Below are 22,299 nucleotides of genomic sequence, written 5' to 3'. Positions count from 1 at the left end.
CCCTATCCGTAACTGTTGAAACATAGAAGAAAAACTTTCAATTCAAGAAACGATACCATAAGAAAAGCCTAATTGGGATAATTTATGCAACAGAATATCGAGCAACTCTGTCAACTCTCATAACAGCAAATGGGCCACAGTAGACCTACCATGACCAAAACCATGTTTTTCCTAGGTTTAAAAATTGGCATCAAAAAACTGTATTTCCAATGAGTTAGAAATGAATAATGCTAAATCTAATGATCTTCTAAAAAAGATAAGCACGAGTACCTACAAACTTCCTCAAAAAGTAATTTGGTATACTGCCTGGCCTTGAACTTAGCTTTGGTGGTAATTGAGATAAATTGTCAAATATTAATTCTACTGTAAAATATGAATTAGGAATGGATATACTCTCACTAATCTGTTGAAAAGATACATGATTATCATTTTGACTATAAACAGTAGATAAAAATTGAGCAAAGCCATCTGAAATTTTGTCACAGCCAAGTTATTGTCGAAGCCTTTAGGGTCAGATATAATAGGTGATCTCAATTCAAAATATAGTTTTAGTAACAAATATCTATCATAAACTTAGAATCAAATCGACACAAATGAGTCCAATATAGTCAGCATTTCTAAAGTCTTAAGATTTTATTTCTATTTTATCCAATTCTATTTGAAAATTATAAACCTTATGATTTTATGCATCATTAAAAAGGTAGTCAACAGCTACACTTACAATTAGATAACCTGCTGCAGTAAAAATAAGATCCAAATACATAAGCCTGTGATATAGTATCCATTCTTTCTAAAAAAAACTAAGAAAAGCATGTGTTCATTTCAAAATTAACCCATTTGAATTAAGGGGGCAGCTAACAATCACCCCAAAATCATCATTCTCCCAAAAGGTATCCAGGACGTTAAAATCACCAAAAATATAAAAAATTATACTGAGCATATTGTTGTATGAGAATACCTAGAGTGTGCCAATGTCTTTCATACAAATCAGTATTTGAAAGTCTATGAATTGGAGGCGCGAGTTCCCCAGGGATCAGTCCTGGGGCCCCTCCTATAATCCATCTTTCCTCATGACATCCCCAGGATCCCGCGGACAACACTGGCGATCTATGCCGACGACACTGCCGTCACCTGCACTGCCATCGCTGGTGAAACCGTTCGTGGAATACTGCAGGAGGCCATGGATAGGATCGTTGATTGGGGCATCACCTGGAAGATCCAGATCAACGCAGCGAAGACTCAGGGCGTCTTCTTTACCAAAAGGAGGCGCCCGTCTCCTCGACCCGTCACCATCGAGCAGGATGATGTACGAGTCCTTCAGCAAGGTACCTTGGCGTAACTCTACAAAAAGAACTGACCTAGAGGATGCATACCTCAGAGGTGCTGACCAAGGCTAGGCAAGCAATGGCCCAGCTCTACCCCATCATGTGCGGTAAAAGTATCATGAGCCTGAAGACCAAGCTCATGCTTATAAGGACGATTGCCCGAAGCCAGCTCTCCTACGGATCCCTAGCCTGGGGATACGCAGCTAAATCACACCTGCTCAGGATAGAACGATTCGAGAAGAGGCTCCCGAGGACGTCAGCGAACGTACCCTGGTATGTGCGTAACACAATCATTTTCAGAGACCTCCAGTGGACACCATTGAGACAGCACCTTAAGGAAAAGGCACAGAAGTACTTCGTGAAAGCAGCACGACACCCACTACTAGAAGAACTACTGGACTACGACGCCAATCCAGCAGCACGAAGAAGAGCGAACCATTGAAGGCCTAAATCCCAATTCCCGGCCCTCCAGGACCACCCGGCCCTCCAGGACTACCCAGCCCTCTAGGACCAACGGTCCTCTAGGACTAACGGACCTCTAGAACCGCACGGCCCTCCAGGACACCAGCCCTCTAGGACCAACCGGCCCCCCCGGACCTGACGTCCCGACCAGGACAACACGCGACAGAGAACTCCGAAGAACAACACAAGGACGACAGTAAGCCATCACGCTAACAAGAAATATGTTCTTCTTCCTTTTCAGGATGAGATGACCCAAGCCCCGCTTAATGCGTATAGCGGGGTGCAGGGCGAATGTGAGCTGGTCTGTAGTCTCACGTCGAGATGTCTGTAGGGTTTATTAGGCCTCTGGCCCGAAAGAACGTCTGCCAGAGAGGCCCGGATGCTTGGACCAGGTAAAAGCGCCGGGGGAGGTGGTAGGCTCTCACATCGCGTCGCGTTTTTTTTTAGTGTTTGAATTAGGGTAAATGTGTATCCCACCTATAATAAAGTCATTGCAACTCATTCTACAGCGTAAAAATCAGTGCTTCACTAAATCGTATTCTAGACTAAATTTCTTAGCCCTTATGTAACCTTTAACATAAATAGTTACGCCTTCTCTAGGACATTTATTGCAGCTCTTGACCTATCACAACAATATAAGTTGAAGGTATTCACAGCTAATTCAGCATCCGCAAACTGCTCTGAAAGCCAACTCGCAACAAACTCAAAAACATCATAATTACAGCATAATATTGAACCATGCAGTTCATCAGTTTTTGTTTTCAAGCCACCTACATTAAAACAGAAAACTTGTAATAGGTCTAGATTCGGTTTTTTCGTTAGTTTCTTGGGGTGGTGAAATTGGTTATGTAAAGAACATAACTAATTATCAAGTTAATTTTCCCTTCCTCCTTTTCTTCAAAAACTTCCTCAGCACAATGGTAAAGTGCATTCTTCACCTTGTATGCATGAGCTGAAAATTGATTTACTGCCTTCAGTACATCTCGAGAAGATAACCTTAATAGGGCAAGACTTATTTTCTGTTTAAGCAAACATGATGATTAGGTTGGTAAGCACCAACCTAATCACCCTAACAATGCTTCCCTGTGGAGTGAAGTTAACATCTCACTCACTTTCTGCTTGTCATCAACAATTCGTCATTATTATCAAGTATAAATTAAAAATATTTTTTTTATAAAAAAAACGATTTTTATAGATTTTTAGCAATTTAAAAATTGTAGCTTATCTCCTCAATTTTGATCTACTTATAAAGTCATCCCTATTTATTTTATTTTTTTGATAATTTTTGTAGTACCAGGGGTATATCGGGTGTATACTATCCGCCAGTAAAACTTCTGAATCCCTACGTAGATAGTGAAGAAGTTTAGTTTTAGCTTTAGAAGTTCTTAATCTTGATATTAAGGCGATTATTAATCCGTTATACGGAGGCATACCTAGTAAGCAGATATCAGAAACAAACATAGTAGTTAAAGACGGTTCCATCTTTCTTTTAGCCACAGAGGACTTTCGTAAATTCACGAGTAAACCAGCATTTATTTAAATACACATAATTTCTTTTTTACTAAAAAAACTTGACTATTACAAACACTTTATTTTGCATATATTTTGTTAACGATGTATCCATCTTCAGAAAAAAAATTCCCGAAACCTGTATTTTAATTTGTCTCCACATGACACCTTTATGTTATAATTGTTCTTTTAATTAAAAGGCTAGTTAAGTTAAAAAGAAACCAATTATTCCGCACAGAACCAAGGATTTTTTTAACTAAAGCCTGTTTTATCTGTGATAGTGTACTTACCAGTACTCTTTGCCGATGATCTTCAGTCTGATTCAAAACCATTTGTAAATCTTCCAGCCTCGTCTTCACCCCCTGCAGCATTTCAACTCTTTCTTTTTGTGTATTGGGGCAGGGATACAAAGAAGCATGGAATCCAGCACATACTTTCTTAATTCTTGTTTTTAGTTGTTCACCTTGGAAAAACGCAACAAAAACAGTTTTATAGTATTCATTGCCCTAAAATTGTAATATATTAAACAGAGCTTTTTCGTTTTTTTATAAAAGATTACACTTTGTGGATCTTCTAAAGGCTTTTCGATCTCAGCACGTCTTAGGAAAACGTTCCCTCTGGAGACACGCCATAACATTCTTTCAAAGCCAGGAACTCGTTCCCGATTGATCACGCCAGCCACAAAACCAAGATGGCCCCGTATTGAGACGTTCAGTTCATCTGGGATAAGAGCCTGTTTCAATAAATATCTTAGTAAAATGTTTAAGCAGATGACGTATTGATTAGTATACCTTATGAACAGGATCATGTCCATTAACTTCATCCTGGTCCAGAAAAAACGATTGTGTCTTTTCCAGGACGTGGCGCAGCTCAATGAGTTCTAAGTAATTAGACTTCAGATTGACCGAATTTTCGGTTAGTTCTTTAATATCACCCTCCGTTTTTTCCAAGTGAGCCTAAAAACCACACTATATTAGTATTTTAACAAAGATAAAAGAATTCAAAATTTATTTAAACACTCAGTACATAATCTACTGGCGAAAGGATAATAGAACTAGATGAAGAGCTAAAAGATATAAACTGGCATATAGTTGGATTGTCGGAAGTTAGCATGTTGCATCACATTGCAAAACAGCGATATGCTATTTTATAGAGGAAACTATACGAGCAAGATCAATAGAGTAAGAATTCTTATAAAAAAAAATATAGCAAACTACGTCATACAATGTAAAAGCGAGAGAGTAATATCATTAGATCTACGAGTTACCAATGAATACGTTTGCAAAATAATTTCTGAAGTGACCAACATATTTTTATGTCTCCTAACAGGATAGTTAAACGTGAATGGTGCTAGTACAAAAAAAATCAAACTTTATATTTTATTGCAATTATTATTTCTAGATATTTCTAAAGTTTAGAGCGAAAAGCAGGTGCAATACCAAGGTTTGTCACCTATTCTTGACTATTCGTGTGTTTTTAAAATCACGACTTTCTGTAGTAGCTGAAAGAGGTTATGTAGTCTGTAGTCTAATGATCTCAGTTCTGTGCAGGTCTTTGGGTATGATTCCTATGGATAATAATATAATAGGCAGAACCGTTAATTTTTCAGGTCTCCACAGTTTTCTTATTTGATCTTCAGCAGGTTATGCGTGTTTGGTATTGCTATATCTATAATCACCGCCTCTTTCTTCTTTTTGTGTCGAACTATTATACTCGGCTTGTTGTAGGGAATATTTCAATTGGTTATAATGATAGATCGGTCGTAGCAGATGGTGCACTGCGGCGTTTAAGTAACAGTTAGTGGACCGTACTGATAGTAGAGGGTTTTAGGTGCCTGTTGTCATAGCTTTAACATGAAGCGAGACCACGAGGATCAGGAAGTCAAGAAATTTTATGAAGAAATAAATAAAGCTGTAAATTGTGGCAGGGTACATTACGTCCTTTTAACGTGAGAGTTTAATGTGAAAGTCAGAAAGAGACTAGATCCAGAAGAAAAAGGAGTAAGTGTATTTGGCTTAGGAACAAGAAAGGAGAAAGGCGACATGCTGCTAAGCTACATTAAGAAAAATAAATTGTATATTATGAATACCTACATCAAGGGAAGAAAAGGTTGGTGTTGAACTTGGAAACACCCAAATGGAATAAGCAAACATGAGATTTACAACAGGCAATAATAAAAACATTTTCTTAGATACAAGTATCCTTAAATCTCTCAAAATGGAGAGCGACCATCGAATGATCAAATCTAGATCAATATATATTTCAATCAATCAAGTTATATTTCAGTACACAAATAGAACGATCAAAAACCCATCACAGAAATGTCTAAAAGTATTGAAATCAAGGAACTTAAACTGAAACAGGACTAATACTAGCACCAACTGAACAACAACATCGATAGAACAATATTACAGACTCAATCTGTTTACATCTTAAAGAGAAAAAGCACAAAACAAATTTACCACTAACCGAAACTCTTTATTTTATTCTATACACTCAACACGATGTTAGCGAGTTTTAATTTTCTCTCGAAGATGCTAATCAGGCGATGCTAATAGCGAAAGACGTGTCGAGAATAAAATAAATAGAGGTAAAACTGTTTTGTGATTTGAGTGTCACTCCAAAGGTTCCAACCATAGGACTCTCTTGAATAGAGAGCGAATATCATAGCGAATTCCAGAAACAGCACATAAAGTGGCAGATAAAAAAACCTCTACTTCTGAAAGAAACTATAGATCTTATTCCGAAATGCCAGGCAATAGATCTAGAGACGGTAAGTCGCATCGAAATTACTGAAACAAATAAAACCACAAGAAAAAAAATAAGACTTGAAAGAAAAAAAAATAAAATTCACTAAATTAAGGAGACGTTACAAGATTAAAAGAGTTTGAAAATGCTAGTAGATTTCACAGTCGAGCCCACATTACAAAATACATAAACAAAAATAACATCGAAGTAATAAAAATAATAACAGAAGACTTCTATCGATCCCTATATGAAAGCTAAGTCACTCCATCGCGAAGTGAATCAAACGAAAAGCAAAAAGAGATAATTATGTGAGCTCAAAAGAAGTAAGTTATAAATAAGATATAAGTTGTAGAGAGATTAAAATACCTACATCAATTATGCCAAAAGGAAGAGCAGCAGGAGAAGATAGGATCAAATTGAAAGCTCCCAAATATACCTTATAATAAATACCTGCAAGCAGGTGATGTACCTGCGGACTAGAAAAGTGTAGTGTTAATTTCCAAAAAGAGCGAGTTATAAGAACAATCGTAGATTTGCAAATGAATTTAATCTTTCTCTTTGGAGAGCTTTTGTGGATTATGAAACAGCGTTCGACTCCATCGAAACATAGGCTGTATTAAACGCCCTAAGTAAATGCCAAGTAGAGATATACAACTTTTATTAAGAATATGTATGATAAAGCATATTTTCGAGTTGCATTGAAGGACTGTAAAATGAAAATTAAACTCAGCAGAGGAGTCAGGTAGGGCAAATATGTTTAAAAAAATTGATGGGGACTCCAAAGGGATACAGATAAATGGAGAACACGTGAGCTTCCTTTGTTTCGCAGACAATATCGTTCTATTCGCTTTTTTAATTAATTGAAAAAACATTCAATAACTCCAAAACAGTTGTATTTATAAGTAAACTTGTAATGACTGTTTTGGTTGGACTTTTCACCTTTATTATTACTTTAAAATTAATAAAATCTTTGGATGAATTTCCATAATACTTAGATTTCTGTAAAGATTCAATAGTATATTCAAGGGCAATATATTATTGAAATTGTAATTAAAGAGGCTATTTTGTTTTAGTGCTTTAACTATTGTCAGATTTTTTCGTTTTTTTTAGCTTATTGTAATTTTTTAATGTTTTAAAAAGCATTAAATCACGCAACTATTATAATAGCCGTACTGACCTCATATCTTTTAAGTTTTTAAGATTTTAAAATAAAATAAAATATCTAATTAAGGCTTTTATTATTAAAATTATGTATGCAATAATGAAAGCTCATTAATACTACATCCGTATCTACTGTGGTTCAAACTTCATCTATAAATATCGTAAATGCATAATTAAATACCAAAAAATATGTCGTATGTGTAAGTTGTAATTAAAATTAACTGTGTACAGGTTGAGTTCTAAATTTATCTGGCATTTATAAGCAGGTTGGAAAAATTTTAGAAATTTAGTTGTTTTTACCTCAAGATCAATAATTTCTCTTGGATTTGGTGCTTTTGGTAGTTCATTGACATCGGGTATTCTGACGTTATCTTTACGAACTTCTGATTCTATAAATCGCAGTTTTCTTTCCAACTCATCGCATCTTCTCACTTCACTTACGAATTTTCTTTGGAATGCATTGATGTCTTTATTTAGCTGAAAATAGAGTCCATACAAAAAATAAGTTAATTAATTTAGTTTTTAATGTAAAGATACTCACATCTCTGAATTGAGCACAACCAACTTCACCCATCTCTGATAGTGCAAAATATGCGGCCTCTGGCTGGATAAAGAGCTGCGCCAGGGCCATTTCTTGGCTTCTGAACATTGCCCCCATTTTGGTGGCTTAGGATAAATACTCTGAAAGCAAAAAAGATAAATAAATAAATAAAGTAGAAAAAAGACATTCCAAATCTATCACTTAGCTATAAAAACTATTGTTATCATAGCGGATGGTGTCACAACGGTGATAAGCATAAATATTGATATAGCTCTATTGGCTAAAATAAACAATTTATTGATAGAAACTTAACATGGAACTGCTAGAAGCTAGAACGTAGGTTTCCGCTACAACCGTTTTATGAGGTTCGAATATTCGAACTTCGATTTGATTATTAAAAAAAGTATCAAGAAACTTTTTTAAAGAGTTCAAAAAATTACATGCAAAATGGTATTTTTGGATTTATAACAGCAAGTTCCTAAAATAGATTTTAATCGGGTAATGTCTATTCTCTCGTCATTAGATATACATTTTCATGTAGACAAAAGCTATAGCTAATTAGTCGAGTAGCGTATAAAATTAAGAATGGTTTTAATGCATGATCAGAAATTTTCATGGTTTTAAAAATTAATAGTATTTAGTTCTGTGCATGCATATAATATATTTTTATTTTTATTCGAATTATAATTAGACTATAAAATAATGGAATTTTATTAAATTGTATTAAAAGATTTTTCTGAATGGTGGCTGTAAATTCCTTAAATAAATATTATAATTTGAATGTTTTATTTTTATATTTTTCTCTTATATCTCTTCACAGAAAAATTTTCATCCATTTTTTTCAATAACTTTTAGAAATAAGTGATTAACACGGAATATTATTAAAATTGCAAAATTTTGAAAAATTAACAGGCTTAAATTTTGGATATTAATAAAAATACGTTTATTTTTTAATTAAATTATTTTAAAGTAAAATAAAAGTTAATTTTTAAAATGTCTCTGCATATAAAAACTTTGAAACAGATAAGGATAAACAGAATCGAAGGTGAGAAATTATTTAAGGCCTTAAATAAAAAATAAGAGAAAAGGCAAGATCAAAGAGATAAAGGTGGATATTAAATTCATAAGTCGGCATATTAAATTTCACGAAAACGTAGCAAAGCATTGCGAAAAATGGCAAATCAGCATAGATACCCATAAAAGTGTTAAACCAGGACATCCTATTTAACTGCTTCTTTATATTTTACCAGTGGCGTTCGTAAACTGAATATTTTCCAATAAGTTCGAAGCTGATTTTCATCAAAAATTATTTTGATGAAATCTACATTTCTTACTAAGGATTAATAAGATATATTTAAATAAATTTTACATTAAGGTGGCTAATAAGTAAACACACCTTTAAACGTGTGGATCATAAGTGTAATTTACAAATTAATATTATTATTTAGAATTCACATTCCGTCTTTCAACAGAAGTCGGCTTATAGGCTCTCCCGGATGCATGCATCAAAAAAAGTAGATTAGTCGTCGGTGTCGTCGGTGTCCTGTAAAAATTCCTAACTATGTCGCAGGTGCTAAGCAGAACTGCCTTCTGGATGTCGATGAAGGTGTTATAATGCAGACCTAGTGCTTATTTTACATAAACCATATCTAATTGCCATATTTGCTGCATCTCGATGGCTAGCCCGCGTATTTGGTCTTCTTTTCTTGGTATTTGTCCAGCATGTTGTTGTGGTTAGGTACGGCGACATCAATCAAATATGCTGTTTCCGTTCCCCTGTTGACCAGTACATCAGGTCATTATTCGTCACCCGTATGTCGGTTATAATAATTACAATTATAATAGTTTAAAGGAATCAGTTTCAAGCACTTCAGTAGGCTGGTATTTATAGTAGGGTACATAGCTGTTAAGTAACCCATATTTATTAGCTAACGTTTGGTATATGATATTGCTCATCCGGTTGTGTCACTGCAGGTAGTCAACATTAGCCAAGTAAGTACAGCCAGCTGTTATATGTTGGATGGTCATCTTTCGTTGCATTTTTTGCACTTATCAGATTCAATGAACTTGTCTTTAATAATAAACATGGGCTGTGATTCTAAAATCACGACTCGATCTCGATACGATCACGACTTTAAATTCGATCGCGACTCAGTTGTGACGAGAAGGGTGATTCTAAATTTCAATTTCGTCGGCTAAACTCGTTTTATTCGATATGATTTATCTTTTTTGGTATATATTTATTATTTTCCCTAATATTTGACAGATGGAAACGTCAATTGTCTTTTCTATTGATAAACACTAAGAATATTAATTTATTTTATTTTGTTAAGTTTTTTCGCCTCCGTTTTTTTTTTATTTAAATATATGCCTATATTATTTCTTTATAATAAAAAAATGTCGTTTAAATCCACCACTACCCATTGAAAAGTAATAATGGAATATGATGGAAAATTACAAAAACTTGTTGCGTTCATCCACTTTTGGGTTTAATGTGGCAACATGGGTGCAATCAATAGGACCTATAACACCAGGAAAACTGGATCTCTCTATAAATGTTAATTTATTAATTTGTCTCTTATCTCTTATATTTGGAAAATTAATGAAACGGTGAGCAAGGCGATTGTCAATAATTTCAGTAATTTAATGGATCCAACGACTTACAGTAGTTTCGCTAATTCCAAATTTAAAATCTTGTACAATGCTTCTTTGGAAACAATCTGTGGCATAAAAGCTTGACATACTAAAACTGCTTATTCAATGATAATTCTACTTCCTCTGCCTCGATTATTAACAGAAGGTTGTGGAAAATAGGGTCGAATTAGATCTACTAGTTGTTGTGTTTAAGAAAACTTCTTGATATATACTTTGAATACATACTACGTTACATGCTAATGAAAACCTGGTATTGGTAAACAATTAATGAAAAAAATACGTTTAAAAAAGGATGCTGACACATTATGCGCGTATTAAATAAGGAAGAAGCTATATCGTCTGGTGCTTACAATTACCCAAGCGTATCGTTGACAAATCGTTAAAAACTAGGCAATCCGCAAGACACTCACGATTGAAAATTTTATTTAGAACTAGTCATATCGAGTAATCGTGTCGAATCATAATTTTAAGAATCCCAGTGATGGTGTAGTTTCGTGTGTTCACGACTTGATCTTGTATAGCCATTACGAATCCTTCTATTTCAGGGAATAGTACCCCATCCTACAGCCACCTGTTGGATCGCTCTCTGTGACTGTTTTAAATCGTTGTAGTGTCGTCCATGTCATGATTTTTGACTTCATTAATCCTTCTTTTGGGCTTCAATATATTGATCCTGTGAACATCTGATGTTTGCACCTTACTGTTGAAGAGCACTCTCTCAATTTCGTTAGCTATCGAGGGTGCAGATTTATTAGGTTATTCAGTGATTGTCCACCTTCTGTTCTAGGTAAAGTTACTCGTATAGTTAAGGTTTGTTCCAGTTCCTCAACCTGGTGTTGGTCCATTTTAGAACTCCAGCTATAAGTCAATACAGGCACAGCGTACGTGTTTATTGCTATAATGAGACTCCCTGCATTTAACTCTATTCTTAATAGAGCTTTTACTCGTTGGAGGTACGTACTGATCCTTGCTCCGCGTTTCGCCTTGGAGCAATTTAGCTTGTTGAAATCCCAGAGATTTGTAAGTATCTCACTCGTTCGTAGCTTGAAGTATATCCCTATTGGTAGCGCAACATTACCCTTATGAACTTTGCCCCTTTCAACTTTACATTTTTCTATTCCGAATTTCATCCAAATGGCGTTTGAGAAGGTGTAAATCGCATCAATTAGGTCTTTTATCTGCCTATCGTTTGCACTGTAGAGCTTGATGTCATCAATGTATGATGGAAGATTGTTTGGTGGTTTTCTCTGTTAGCTCTATTGTTCCTATTGCTCTGTTCTTTCTTTACTATTAAACATCCTGGACAGAGAATTCATGGCCAAGCAAAATCAGAGTGGGCTCAACGAGTCACCCTGAAAAATTCCTCTCTTAATATTATATATTTCGTTGGTGAGGAGAGACCGTGATGCATTAAATAGATATAGGTTTGTTCTGTATTATTGCTTAATAGTGGTTAGGAAATTAATAGTGGTAGGGTCAATCTTATATCTCCAACACGTCCAGGAGCCAGGAGTGGAGCACTCTATGGAATGCTTTGTTATTGTCTATAAAGATGGTGTGGAGGTTTTGTTACTTTTCCTGACCTTGCCTTAATATTACCGATTCGATGACAAGTTGTTCTTTACAGCCTATGATGCATCTCTTCAGCTAACAGATTATTGGTTATGATAGTAAATTTAATACGTAAGGGGTCGATATTGGGACGGACCTATATGTCCTATTGCTTTTCGGGAGCATAGTTGTTTATCCCAGTATAAAAAATGCAGATGTTCTTTCTGGATGGTGCATAATTGCAGTAAACTCATGAGAGATGTTCATGGAGGACGTCAAATTTTTTATACCAACTATTGTGGATGTTGCCTACTCCTGGCGACTTCCAATTATCTGTGTTCTTGGTTGGTGACTTTTTTGTAAAGCTTTAAAATTTCATTTGAAGTATTATAATGGCATCCCGCTGTGTCTGAATCCATCTTGCATTTCGGTTATGCTCTTTCGATATAGCCCATATGTTTGACCAGTACCTGGTGAGATGTTGCTCGGTAACTTTTTTTCAGTGATAGTAACGTTATCTAGTGCTTATTATTATTACCATTTTTTTTCATAGTTTTTTCTTGTTGTTCTAAGTACATATTTTATTCCATCAATTAGAGTTGAAGTAAAAAGGATCTTACAAGATTTATGGTTTTTAGTATTGCTGCTTTTTGCATTTATAACTAGGTATGACACCAGTGGCCGAGATTGTGATTGAAACTATAATGACAAATTGCAATCTTCACATTTTCGTCACTTCAATTAATAGTTCCACATACTTTTCAAAATTTTTCTCTGTAGTTAATATCCACGTTGTTATTGTGTACGATGAAAATATCTATAAGGTAAGTTTTATTCTCTTTTCTATTTATTACAGTTATATCTAGTCTATTATGGGGCACTTCTTATGATGCCTTTATCCTATTACGAGATTACTCTATATTATTACGGCATTTGGATGTAGCTTGTGGAAGATTGGATGTAGTTCTCTTGGAAGAGTATGTCTCTCTATCACAGTTTTTGGGTGGCTCATTCTAAATTTTGTCAGAGGTGTTATTATTTTTCTGTTAATGCTATCTAGGTCAGTGGTATACCAGGATACCACCCCGAACGAATACACGTGCTGATGGCTTTATATAGGTTTTTAGATGTTTTATTATTTATATTATTATTATTATTATCTCACTAAATGCTTTTTATTAAAAAATTAAACAACTCAAATGTTATTTATGCATCGCCATAATGCTTAAATTTGATACTACAGGATAGTATTTTTACTTTATATTTTATTATTTTATAATTATTTCTTTCAGTTAATTTCATTTCTTAACGCTTTCCTATTTCGTAATTAATGTCGTCGCAATATAATATAATAAACAATCAATAATAATCCATAATAAATTAAATAACCTGTTTGAAATATACCACCCTGATAAAATTTTAAAATCCTTGAAAACTTATGTAATCAGAATCTTTATTATCACAATATGATAGTATCATTAGCAAACTAAACCAATTTGCCCTGCAGTCTCAATGAGCCTAATTTACATACAACAAACAACCTTGAGTTACTCCAGACTCAAGGGATCTAAAATCACACAAACACCCAGATACTCTCCAATCGTATTCTCTGAGTACGACCCGATAGATAGGATTGCAATGCCTTAAACCATATTTATTTAGATTAGACAACAGTATTTGATGATCTACACCATTAAATGCCTTGGGTAGATCACAAAACACTGTCACCACCGACTTTCTAGAATTCAAGGACACAAAGACTCTCCAAAAAGCTAAAAACAGACTACCAAGTTTAAAATCCATTGATTTTCAAATAAGATAAAAACGTTAAAAAAATATGGTACATTAAATGCCATAACCTCTACACATGCAACAGGAATTAAAAAAATTACTGGCTGCTTACCAAAAGTTAAAACTACATTAGGACAATGTTGTGACATGCATATAAGTCCAAATATTCATGCTTCACTTTCCCCAGATTTCCTAATAATAAATTCAATTTATTTATTAAAGGCAAAACTTAAAAAGTGGATATTTGAACATTCGCGAAACTTTATAGATAGTAATACAAATATTAAAAATTAATTAATCAATATTTCTTTCAGAGAATGAGAATTCCCTATGACACTTAAAACGCATATTCTGACTTGACGTAATATTCTTATGCAACCCAATTTAGACTATATACATGTAAAACTTCCAAATAAAGCTTTAAATTATATTAAAAGCAGCTTAAAATAAATAGAAAGAAGAATAAAATGCAAGTAGTCAATCTGTCACTTTTCAAAGGAAGTAAATTCTTATAATTGTAACTAGTTTTAATATTTTTAAATATATAATAATTAGTTTTTATAATTAAATATATCCCTGTCTATCGATTGTAAATCTTTTAGCTGTAGGTACTTTTCATTTTTTTTTAATTGTTTGTTTTATTGATTTTGTTATTTTTCGTTATTCTATTTCATCAGTTTTTATATTTTTTAGATTATTCTAAATCTTTCACGAATAAGGGTAACCTTTTGTGGCCTTGTTTATTCGTTGCCTTCTTATTTTATGTAACGTTTGTTTTTATGCTTGAATAAAGATATTATTATTAAAGGACTCGCTCCTAATTATTTCATTATTTTAAGAAACACCATTTGAATGAAAACATTTCAAAGCAATTATAACCAAACTTTATAAAAATGCACGCATCATATTAAAAAAGACGCATTTTACTTCACATATTATTTAACAAAATATGACGAAAATGTTTTAGTGAATTTAATTATTATTGCTTAAATACTTTCATTATTTTTTTAGAATTTATTTAAATAATTAAATGTGAACACCTAAAAACCAGCAACAAAATTCTTATATAATTAAGTCTAATAACTAAATTGACCCGTTAATTTATTCGTTTATTATACACTGTTCGTCTAGCTGAACGACTTACACTTGTGACAGTCACGCGCATCGGTTGTTTGAACATATCATGTGATATTCTTTTATACCATCCTTTTTAACAGTCAAATAAGTAAACAAATGGATTTTTTAATCATTTCAATGCCAATTAAATCTTCCATAAAACAAAAGCTATTTTTGTTAATAGCAGGTAATTAATTAGTTCTTAAATAATAAGTTAACATCAGTCATATTAAGAAACTTTTCCAAAAAAACAAGCTATAAATACATGACTGTTAATAAAAAAATTTTAAATTTTAATGAGCTGAAATAGGTTATAAGTTATCAAAGGGCCTTACCTTAATAATAAAAAGTTTAAAAGTCCACCCGCGCACTTTTAAAATTTAATCTACCTCACCACACCTCCAGAGAGAACTGTTAAATGTCGGTATGTCTTTTGCTCGTTGCGCTGATTATAATGATTCCATCACATGATAATCGCGTTTATAGGCAGATTCGCTCGAAAATGAACTTTATATCGTCATTTTGCGTGTTTATCCTTATAATGATACATGGGTAATTGGAGTAAATTTTGTTTATTGGATCACTTTTATATTGAAAAGATTTGTAGAATATTTGTTTGTATATTTAGAAGAAGATTTTTATGGTACGTTAGGGTAAGGTAAAAGAGCAGATAAAAATGCGTACCGCAATGTTAAGCATGTCGGTAAAGTATATTATGTCTATCTATTTTATTATTTGATTTTTTAGATGTGGATGGTTTATCACAGTCAATGGTAAGTTACACGTTCAAGAAAAATTGATTTGGACATTGGATTTTTTTGAAAATTTGGCATCTTAAGTATATATCATTCTTGAATCATGTTTTTCAGAACTCTTTCTTCAAAAAGTATTTAAAGTAAGGTCAGACCAAGCTGGGTAAATTACATGGTTCTTAAATGAATTGAGAGCAATGAGAGAACATGTCAGATTCTTGAGTGAGTACTACATACAACACAAAACTAAAAACAACTTACAAATACTCAATGATTTTAAAGAGCTTTACAAACATGAAATAAGAAAGGCATAAATTAATTTTACTGACAGAGTAATTCTGACCTCAAGAAATTCTCCAAAAAACATGTGGTGTATAATAAATAGGCAACGAGGAATACCTGCAGCTTCACCTCGAGCTAATAACATCACTCCAGATGAGTTTAATAATAATTTTTCTCGGATTGCTCACAACTTAAAAAAGCACATAACTGACTTAAACGCGGATTATCTAAAGAACATCAATGTAAATCACTCAAAGAGTTTTTCCTTTTCTGAGGTGTCATTCAACGAAACCCTGGATATCATAGGCAGCTTAAAAGGCAAAAAAGTTGTGATATATATGACTTGAACGTTGGCATTACTAAGGTGATAAAAGATATTATTATAAGCCCTCTTACAAACTTGATAAATCAATGTTTCAAAGAGAATACATTTCCAGCAGTTCTAAAAAAAGCCATTATAACACCCATATTTAAAAAAGGAGAAATTGACGATCCTGAGAACTATAGACCGGTTGCATTGCTCCCCAGTTTCTCTAAAATAGTAGGAAAGATGATGGCTTTGCAAATGACAAATTTCTTTGAAAGTAACAACTATTTCTCTGGATCACAGTTTGGTTTCAGAAAGAACAGGGCCACAACTCTTGGTATTCTTGACCTGGTGTCCTGCATTTAGGAATCCTTTCATAGCATGCAATTCAGCACTGTTATGTTTTGCGACTTGAGTAAGGTTGCGTTTGATTGTGTGGACCATGAGATACTTCTGAAAAAACTACAGAGGTACAACTTCAGTTTACAAGTCGAGTGTCAAATTGATCCAGTCATACGTCAGGAACAGGCTAGAATCTGTGAGGGTGTCTGGGCTGTTGTCGGGGCAGAGTGTTGTTAAACGTGTTCCTTAAAGCTCCGTCCTTGGACCCATATTATTTCTAATTTATATTAACGACCTTGCAAGCATTGAATCAAACGCTACATACACACTCTTCGCCGATGACACCACGGTCTTCTTTGCAGCCCTAAACCCTAGGCCTTGGGTTTAGGGACGACTGTAGATTTGCCGATGGGACTCTGGAAATTTTTACTGCACCCTTAATTGTATATCTTTGAGAACCTTATGTTTGTTAAAAGGCATGGGGAGCACTTTGAGACCCACAGAGGTGTAAACGGTCATAATACTAGACAGAGGTGTGACCTTGTTCCAGCCTATTGGAGGCTAAGGAGTTGTCAGACTGGACCAGGGTATTGGGCAATTAAATTTTACACCAAATTGCCATGTAATATAAAAGATCTTCCCACAACTCAATTTAAAAGTAAATGTAAGGAAATTTTAGTGAGAAATGTAGTGAAGAATATCTAAAACCTCAATTTTGATCTGTGTGTTTTATTTATTTGTATATATCTTTTCTTATCTATATGTAACTAGCATTTAAATGTCTTTCAGTAGAACTATTATCCATCTTTTATCTTTGACGTGTGTTAGGCTATTGGCAAGTTTACACCAATAAATGAATTTGAATTAATTGCTCGTGATCTAACTATCTTCTCATTATTTTTCGCGATGCAAAGTTGCCGTTCGTATCAAAAATTCGCATCACCTTTAAGCACATTGAAAAACGAATATCAAGAAGGAGAAACTGAGATTCTAACGGTTTTTGAATTAATAATTATCGATTATTTTTTTTTAGTTTAGACATTTATTTAATTAAGCCTTTTTCTGTGTCTCAAGATTCTCTGTATTAGTTTGATTTAGGTATTGGAATTATACAAGATCGCTTAAGGTGCATGATTTAACCACTAGATAAGAAAATGCTCATAACTCATTTTTATGAAACATACTATATAATATTGAATGATCTGAAAAAATAGTAAAACCCATTTTAGATGATATGTCATATTCCTATACCTAAATACTAAGGTAATTCTTTTAAAATTTCCTCCCATACGGATGCTAGGCATCTAGGGGAATGCTTTTGTAATTATTAAGCAAGATTTACAGTAATTTTGAACATTATAAAATTTGAATATGTAGCTAAATGAAAAAAAAGAAAATAAAAAAACAAACCAAGATTCTTTAAAGATCAAAAGGATCCCAAACACTTTTAGTGTAAACAGCTCTTTGATCAAATTCGGTTAAACTTTGGAAAACGATGACTTCCAGAAATATTATTATTCATATCTTTAATTTCAAAAGATTAATCAATACAGAAATAAATTATAAAACAAAAAAAATCAAAAAAGGATCTATTACAAAAACAAATTTCTGAATTGTAAACATTTTTATCCCATATTTTGAAACTGCATCCATATAAACTTTATTAAGTAAAAATCAATAAAGTGAGTCGTAAAAGATAACTTAACTTTAAATTTACCCTGTTTATATAGAAATTATTTATCAAAAGAATTTGTGGTTATTCATAATTTAGTTATAAAACATTCTTCCAACTTTTATACTAATTAATGTAAAAAACCACCTCATTTATGAAACCAATATTTTGTTTACTATTACAGAAACTTATTCGGTTATTCTATAAAAATAGAAAAGACATTTCCTTATAGAAATATAAAAAAAGTAATAAATATTTAAATTCAAAAACTAATGTATAAGATAAAAACAAAGATCTTTAAAAAATTGGAAATACAAGAAAAAAAGATGAAAAATGATTTATGTAAATACAATCTTCTAGTATCAATGTTTAATAGTTTATTATTTCCCACAAAACTACGAAGTTCATTTTACAGCAATAAGAGTGGTGTTTAAAGCTTAAAATCTAATTAATTAATTTGTATAAAAGAGAACTAACTTGGAAATAAAAGTTTTCAGTTCATGTTTTTAATAAATTAATTTTAATAGTATAACCATTTACAGCGAGAAATGCGACAAATTCTAAGAAATAAATCAATGGATTTAGTGGTAAAATATCATCAGAAAATTTAATGTGATATTGTATTAATTAGAGTTTAAATTTTGAAGAAATTATACAAAGATTTATGTTATCACAGAACCCTAAAAAATATAAAAAAGTATGTATTGAATCGAACTGTACCGTCTTAAAAGCCGAAATTATAAAACAGATTGCATAAAGTGTATTGTTAGCATACCTCTGATAATAAGTCTGTTTGCTCTTTTTATTATGCATGATGATTACCATTATCTAGAACTTGATAATTTACTATTTTTAATATTTTCGTCGTTTAATCTGTTTCCTGAAAAATACTTTGTAGTCAACTGTTAAGTAAAAAATTAGTTATTAATAAAAATTTATTTAGAATGATAGAAGTATTATTTGAAAAAATGTCATCAATCTTAGAATTGTGCCTATTTTATCTACTAAAGTCGGTTAAATTTAGTAAATATTTCTTAGTCAAAATAAAGAGATTAAGGACAGAAAATATTGGCAAACATCAGCAACATTTTTGGCGCCCAACATAAGGCAACATAATTTAAGGGTTTTATATATTTATCAAATAATAAATTTGGTTAAAAAGTTTTCTTAAAATAAATAGTTTAATAATTTTTAATTGCATGAAGTGTGATTAGTATTTGGATGTAATTAAGTTATTGTACTGGACTACATGTACTCTATTTCTTATCTACAATAAGAGGTAAAAGAAGAAAAGTAAATAAGAAGAAAAGTTTTCACTGTTTGCTGATTATACCACCATTTCACCTGTCAAGGTGGACAAAAGGATGTTACTGAGGTTGCAGGCAAGGACCTAGTACTGGTTTGTAGTTATTGGACTGTTTTTAAATATTGTGAAAAAAACAAAGCTGTATTTTCTTTGAATAAAAAACACTATAAAATAATTAGTGAAAAGTGCATATAAGCAAGTGTGTATCGAATATAGACATCAAAATGGCCTAAAGAATACTTAGAAAAATAGTTTTTTTCGCCTTATAAATTTTTATATATTTATATTTTCATACGGAATAGATATAAGAATAGATATAATATTAAGATACCAACGAAGTAAAATAAATATTTGGGTACAAACAATCATGCCAGAACAGCGTTTTTTGCTACTTGCACATTTTGTCGAAATAACGCAGATTATAATTTTTAAATTCTAACGCAATATCGCATTTTCTGTGGTTCCAACCGAACAATTGTGATTTAGTTTTTATTCCATAAAAATGGAAAGACGACATTTAACTCGAGAGGAAATGCTAAGAGCAGTAGGAATGCTTGAGGCAGGAACAAGTCAAAGAGACGTTGCAAGAGCTTTAGATACATCTCCCAGTGTATTTAATTAACCGTTTGTGGACAAGATATAGAGAGACAAATGATGTTAGAGAACGGCATCAAGGCCCGTCGCGAGTTACCACACCTGCCCAAGACCGTTTTATAACTTTGCAAGCTCAAAGAAATCCCACGGTAACAGCCTCTGTTTTGGTTCAGCAGCTCTCACGAGTGCATAACTTCGAGGTTTCAGGTCAAACTATTAGAAATCGTTTGCATGTGAGAGGTATTCATGCCAGAAGACCCCTAAGGGTTCCTCGGTTAACTTTAGGAAATCGAGGTGCAAGATTAACGTGGTGCCACGAACATGTTAATTAGAATCAAGAAAGATGGGCCACAGTTCTTTTTACGGATGTCTACGATAGTCTCGATTTTCATTTTATCCTGATTCTGGTAGAATTCGTGCCTGGAGAGAGGAAGGAAATAGAAAGTCGTTTGCGTCACGCCCGGGAAGTAGTAAGGCAACGTGGTGGATCACTAATGTTTTGGGGTGGCATTGGACTTGACGGAAAAACGAACCTCATTTTTGTGGAAAATACATTGACTGGAATAAGTTATAGGGATAATATACTACTGCCTGTAATTGTTCTATATTTACGCGAAATGGGCCCAAATTCGTTGTTGCAACAAGATAATGCCCCACTACATCGAGCACGGCTTGTACGAATCGCTATTGAGGAAAATCAAATCAATCTTCTACCCTGGCCCTCTACCTCACCGGACCTTAATCCAATTGAGCATGTTTGGGATTGGTTAAAAAGGCAACTTCTTCAACGATTTGACTTTTTTCGAAGCGCTCTGGAGCTTCGTCTTGCTGTGACACATGTTTGGAAGGAGTTGCTCCAAGAATTAATTAATAATTAAATTTTAAGTATGCCTAGGCGATGCCAAAGTGTTATTAATAATAGAGGTGGACCAACTGGCTACTAGTTTAATTTGTATTTGGTAAATTTTTATTTTTATATTTTTTTTAATAAACTGTAATAAATAGGATTTTGTTCTTTATTTTTATTTGGGCCCTAAATTATGAGTAAATTATATTCTACAAAAAAAAGTTAATAATTATATTATTATTTTATTCGAATAATCTAAAAAAATTGCAATAATTAAATACTTCTTTGCAATAATTAAATACAAAATACTTCTCAAAAATATTAACATATATGTATGTGTTCTTTAGACCATTTTGATGTGTGTATATGCCGTGGGATAATGCAATTTTATTATGTTAAAATATTTGCCTTAAAAATGTTCATTATTCTATAACCACTAATAGGGCATACTCAAATCTTCTAAAGAACATATAATATAGACAAGTTATATTTTGAATTGTGTTATATTTCTAGTATCTTAATATTTTTTTATTTACATGGATTTAGCAAATAGGAATTATAAAGCCAGGATTACACATTACATTAAACTACGGATAGATGTTTTAACGGAAAGCATTTTAATCTCTTTTAATTGTTTAAACCTGCCTTAATTACTTAGTCGGCTCCTTTTACTTTTTGATCAATACATCATAAAATATTTCACCAACAAATCATCAATCTTAGAATTGTGCCTAGGTTATCAACTGAAGTGGATATTTCTTACTCAAAATAGAGAAATTAAGGACAGAAAATCGTGGCAAACATTAGCACCATTTTTGGTGCCCAACATACGGCACCATAATTTAAGGGTTTTATTCATTTAACAAAATAATAAATTTGGTTTAAAAAGTTTCCTTAAAAAATAGTTTATTAATTTTTCTCTACCTGTTTGTTTCAGTCAGTAAGACTAAAGGAACTAAGCAATAAGAAACTGTTAATAACTTTTGAAAATGTAATATTACAAACAAAAGAATAGAAAATTCATTTTGAAGTAAAACTTAGAAAAAAAGGATGCAATTTCCGTAAGTTTATGTTACATATGCTTTTTAAATAAGCCCTATAAATAACTAATATTATAAACAAAAGGTAAATAATATCTTATTTGTAAATTATTCTCATTATTTAGGCAATTTTGATGCTAGTGATAACACGTAGGCAGGCAGTATAAGGCAGTAGGTTTTGGAAGGAAAGGGTGATATTAGCAGAAAGTGTGATTAGCATTGGCATAGTGCAGAGTATTCTATTGGACTCCTTATCTATATCTACCCTATTTCTTATTTACAATAATCTATTGCATGG

The 22,299-nt window shown here is 32.8% G+C and overlaps 1 protein-coding gene across 4 annotated transcripts in view; it reads right to left on the bottom strand.

Moving 5' to 3' along the window:
• Positions 1 to 22,299, bottom strand: part of LOC126733783 (V-type proton ATPase 116 kDa subunit a 1) — an 84,335-nt gene that overhangs the window by 16,256 nt on the left and 45,780 nt on the right. For 3 of the 4 annotated variants that reach the window (XM_050437181.1, XM_050437183.1, XM_050437182.1), the window contains exons 2-6: positions 7,747 to 7,886; positions 7,506 to 7,682; positions 4,088 to 4,252; positions 3,856 to 4,029; positions 3,587 to 3,802 (exon numbers count right to left, since the gene is read on the bottom strand). In XM_050437181.1, coding sequence (XP_050293138.1) covers positions 3,587 to 3,802; positions 3,856 to 4,029; positions 4,088 to 4,252; positions 7,506 to 7,682; positions 7,747 to 7,863 — 849 coding nt within the window. In that variant the 5' untranslated portion in view covers positions 7,864 to 7,886. Of the gene's footprint in view, positions 1 to 3,586; positions 3,803 to 3,855; positions 4,030 to 4,087; positions 4,253 to 7,505; positions 7,683 to 7,746; positions 7,887 to 15,194; positions 15,357 to 22,299 lie in introns of those variants that run through there. The other variant, XM_050437180.1, reaches the window with a different exon arrangement.

This window comes from Anthonomus grandis, chromosome 3, assembly GCF_022605725.1.
Source record: "Anthonomus grandis grandis chromosome 3, icAntGran1.3, whole genome shotgun sequence".
Taxonomy (NCBI): domain Eukaryota; kingdom Metazoa; phylum Arthropoda; class Insecta; order Coleoptera; family Curculionidae; genus Anthonomus; species Anthonomus grandis.
The sequence above is the reverse complement of the archived record's forward strand: the minus strand, read 5'-3'. Positions and strand labels throughout refer to the sequence as shown.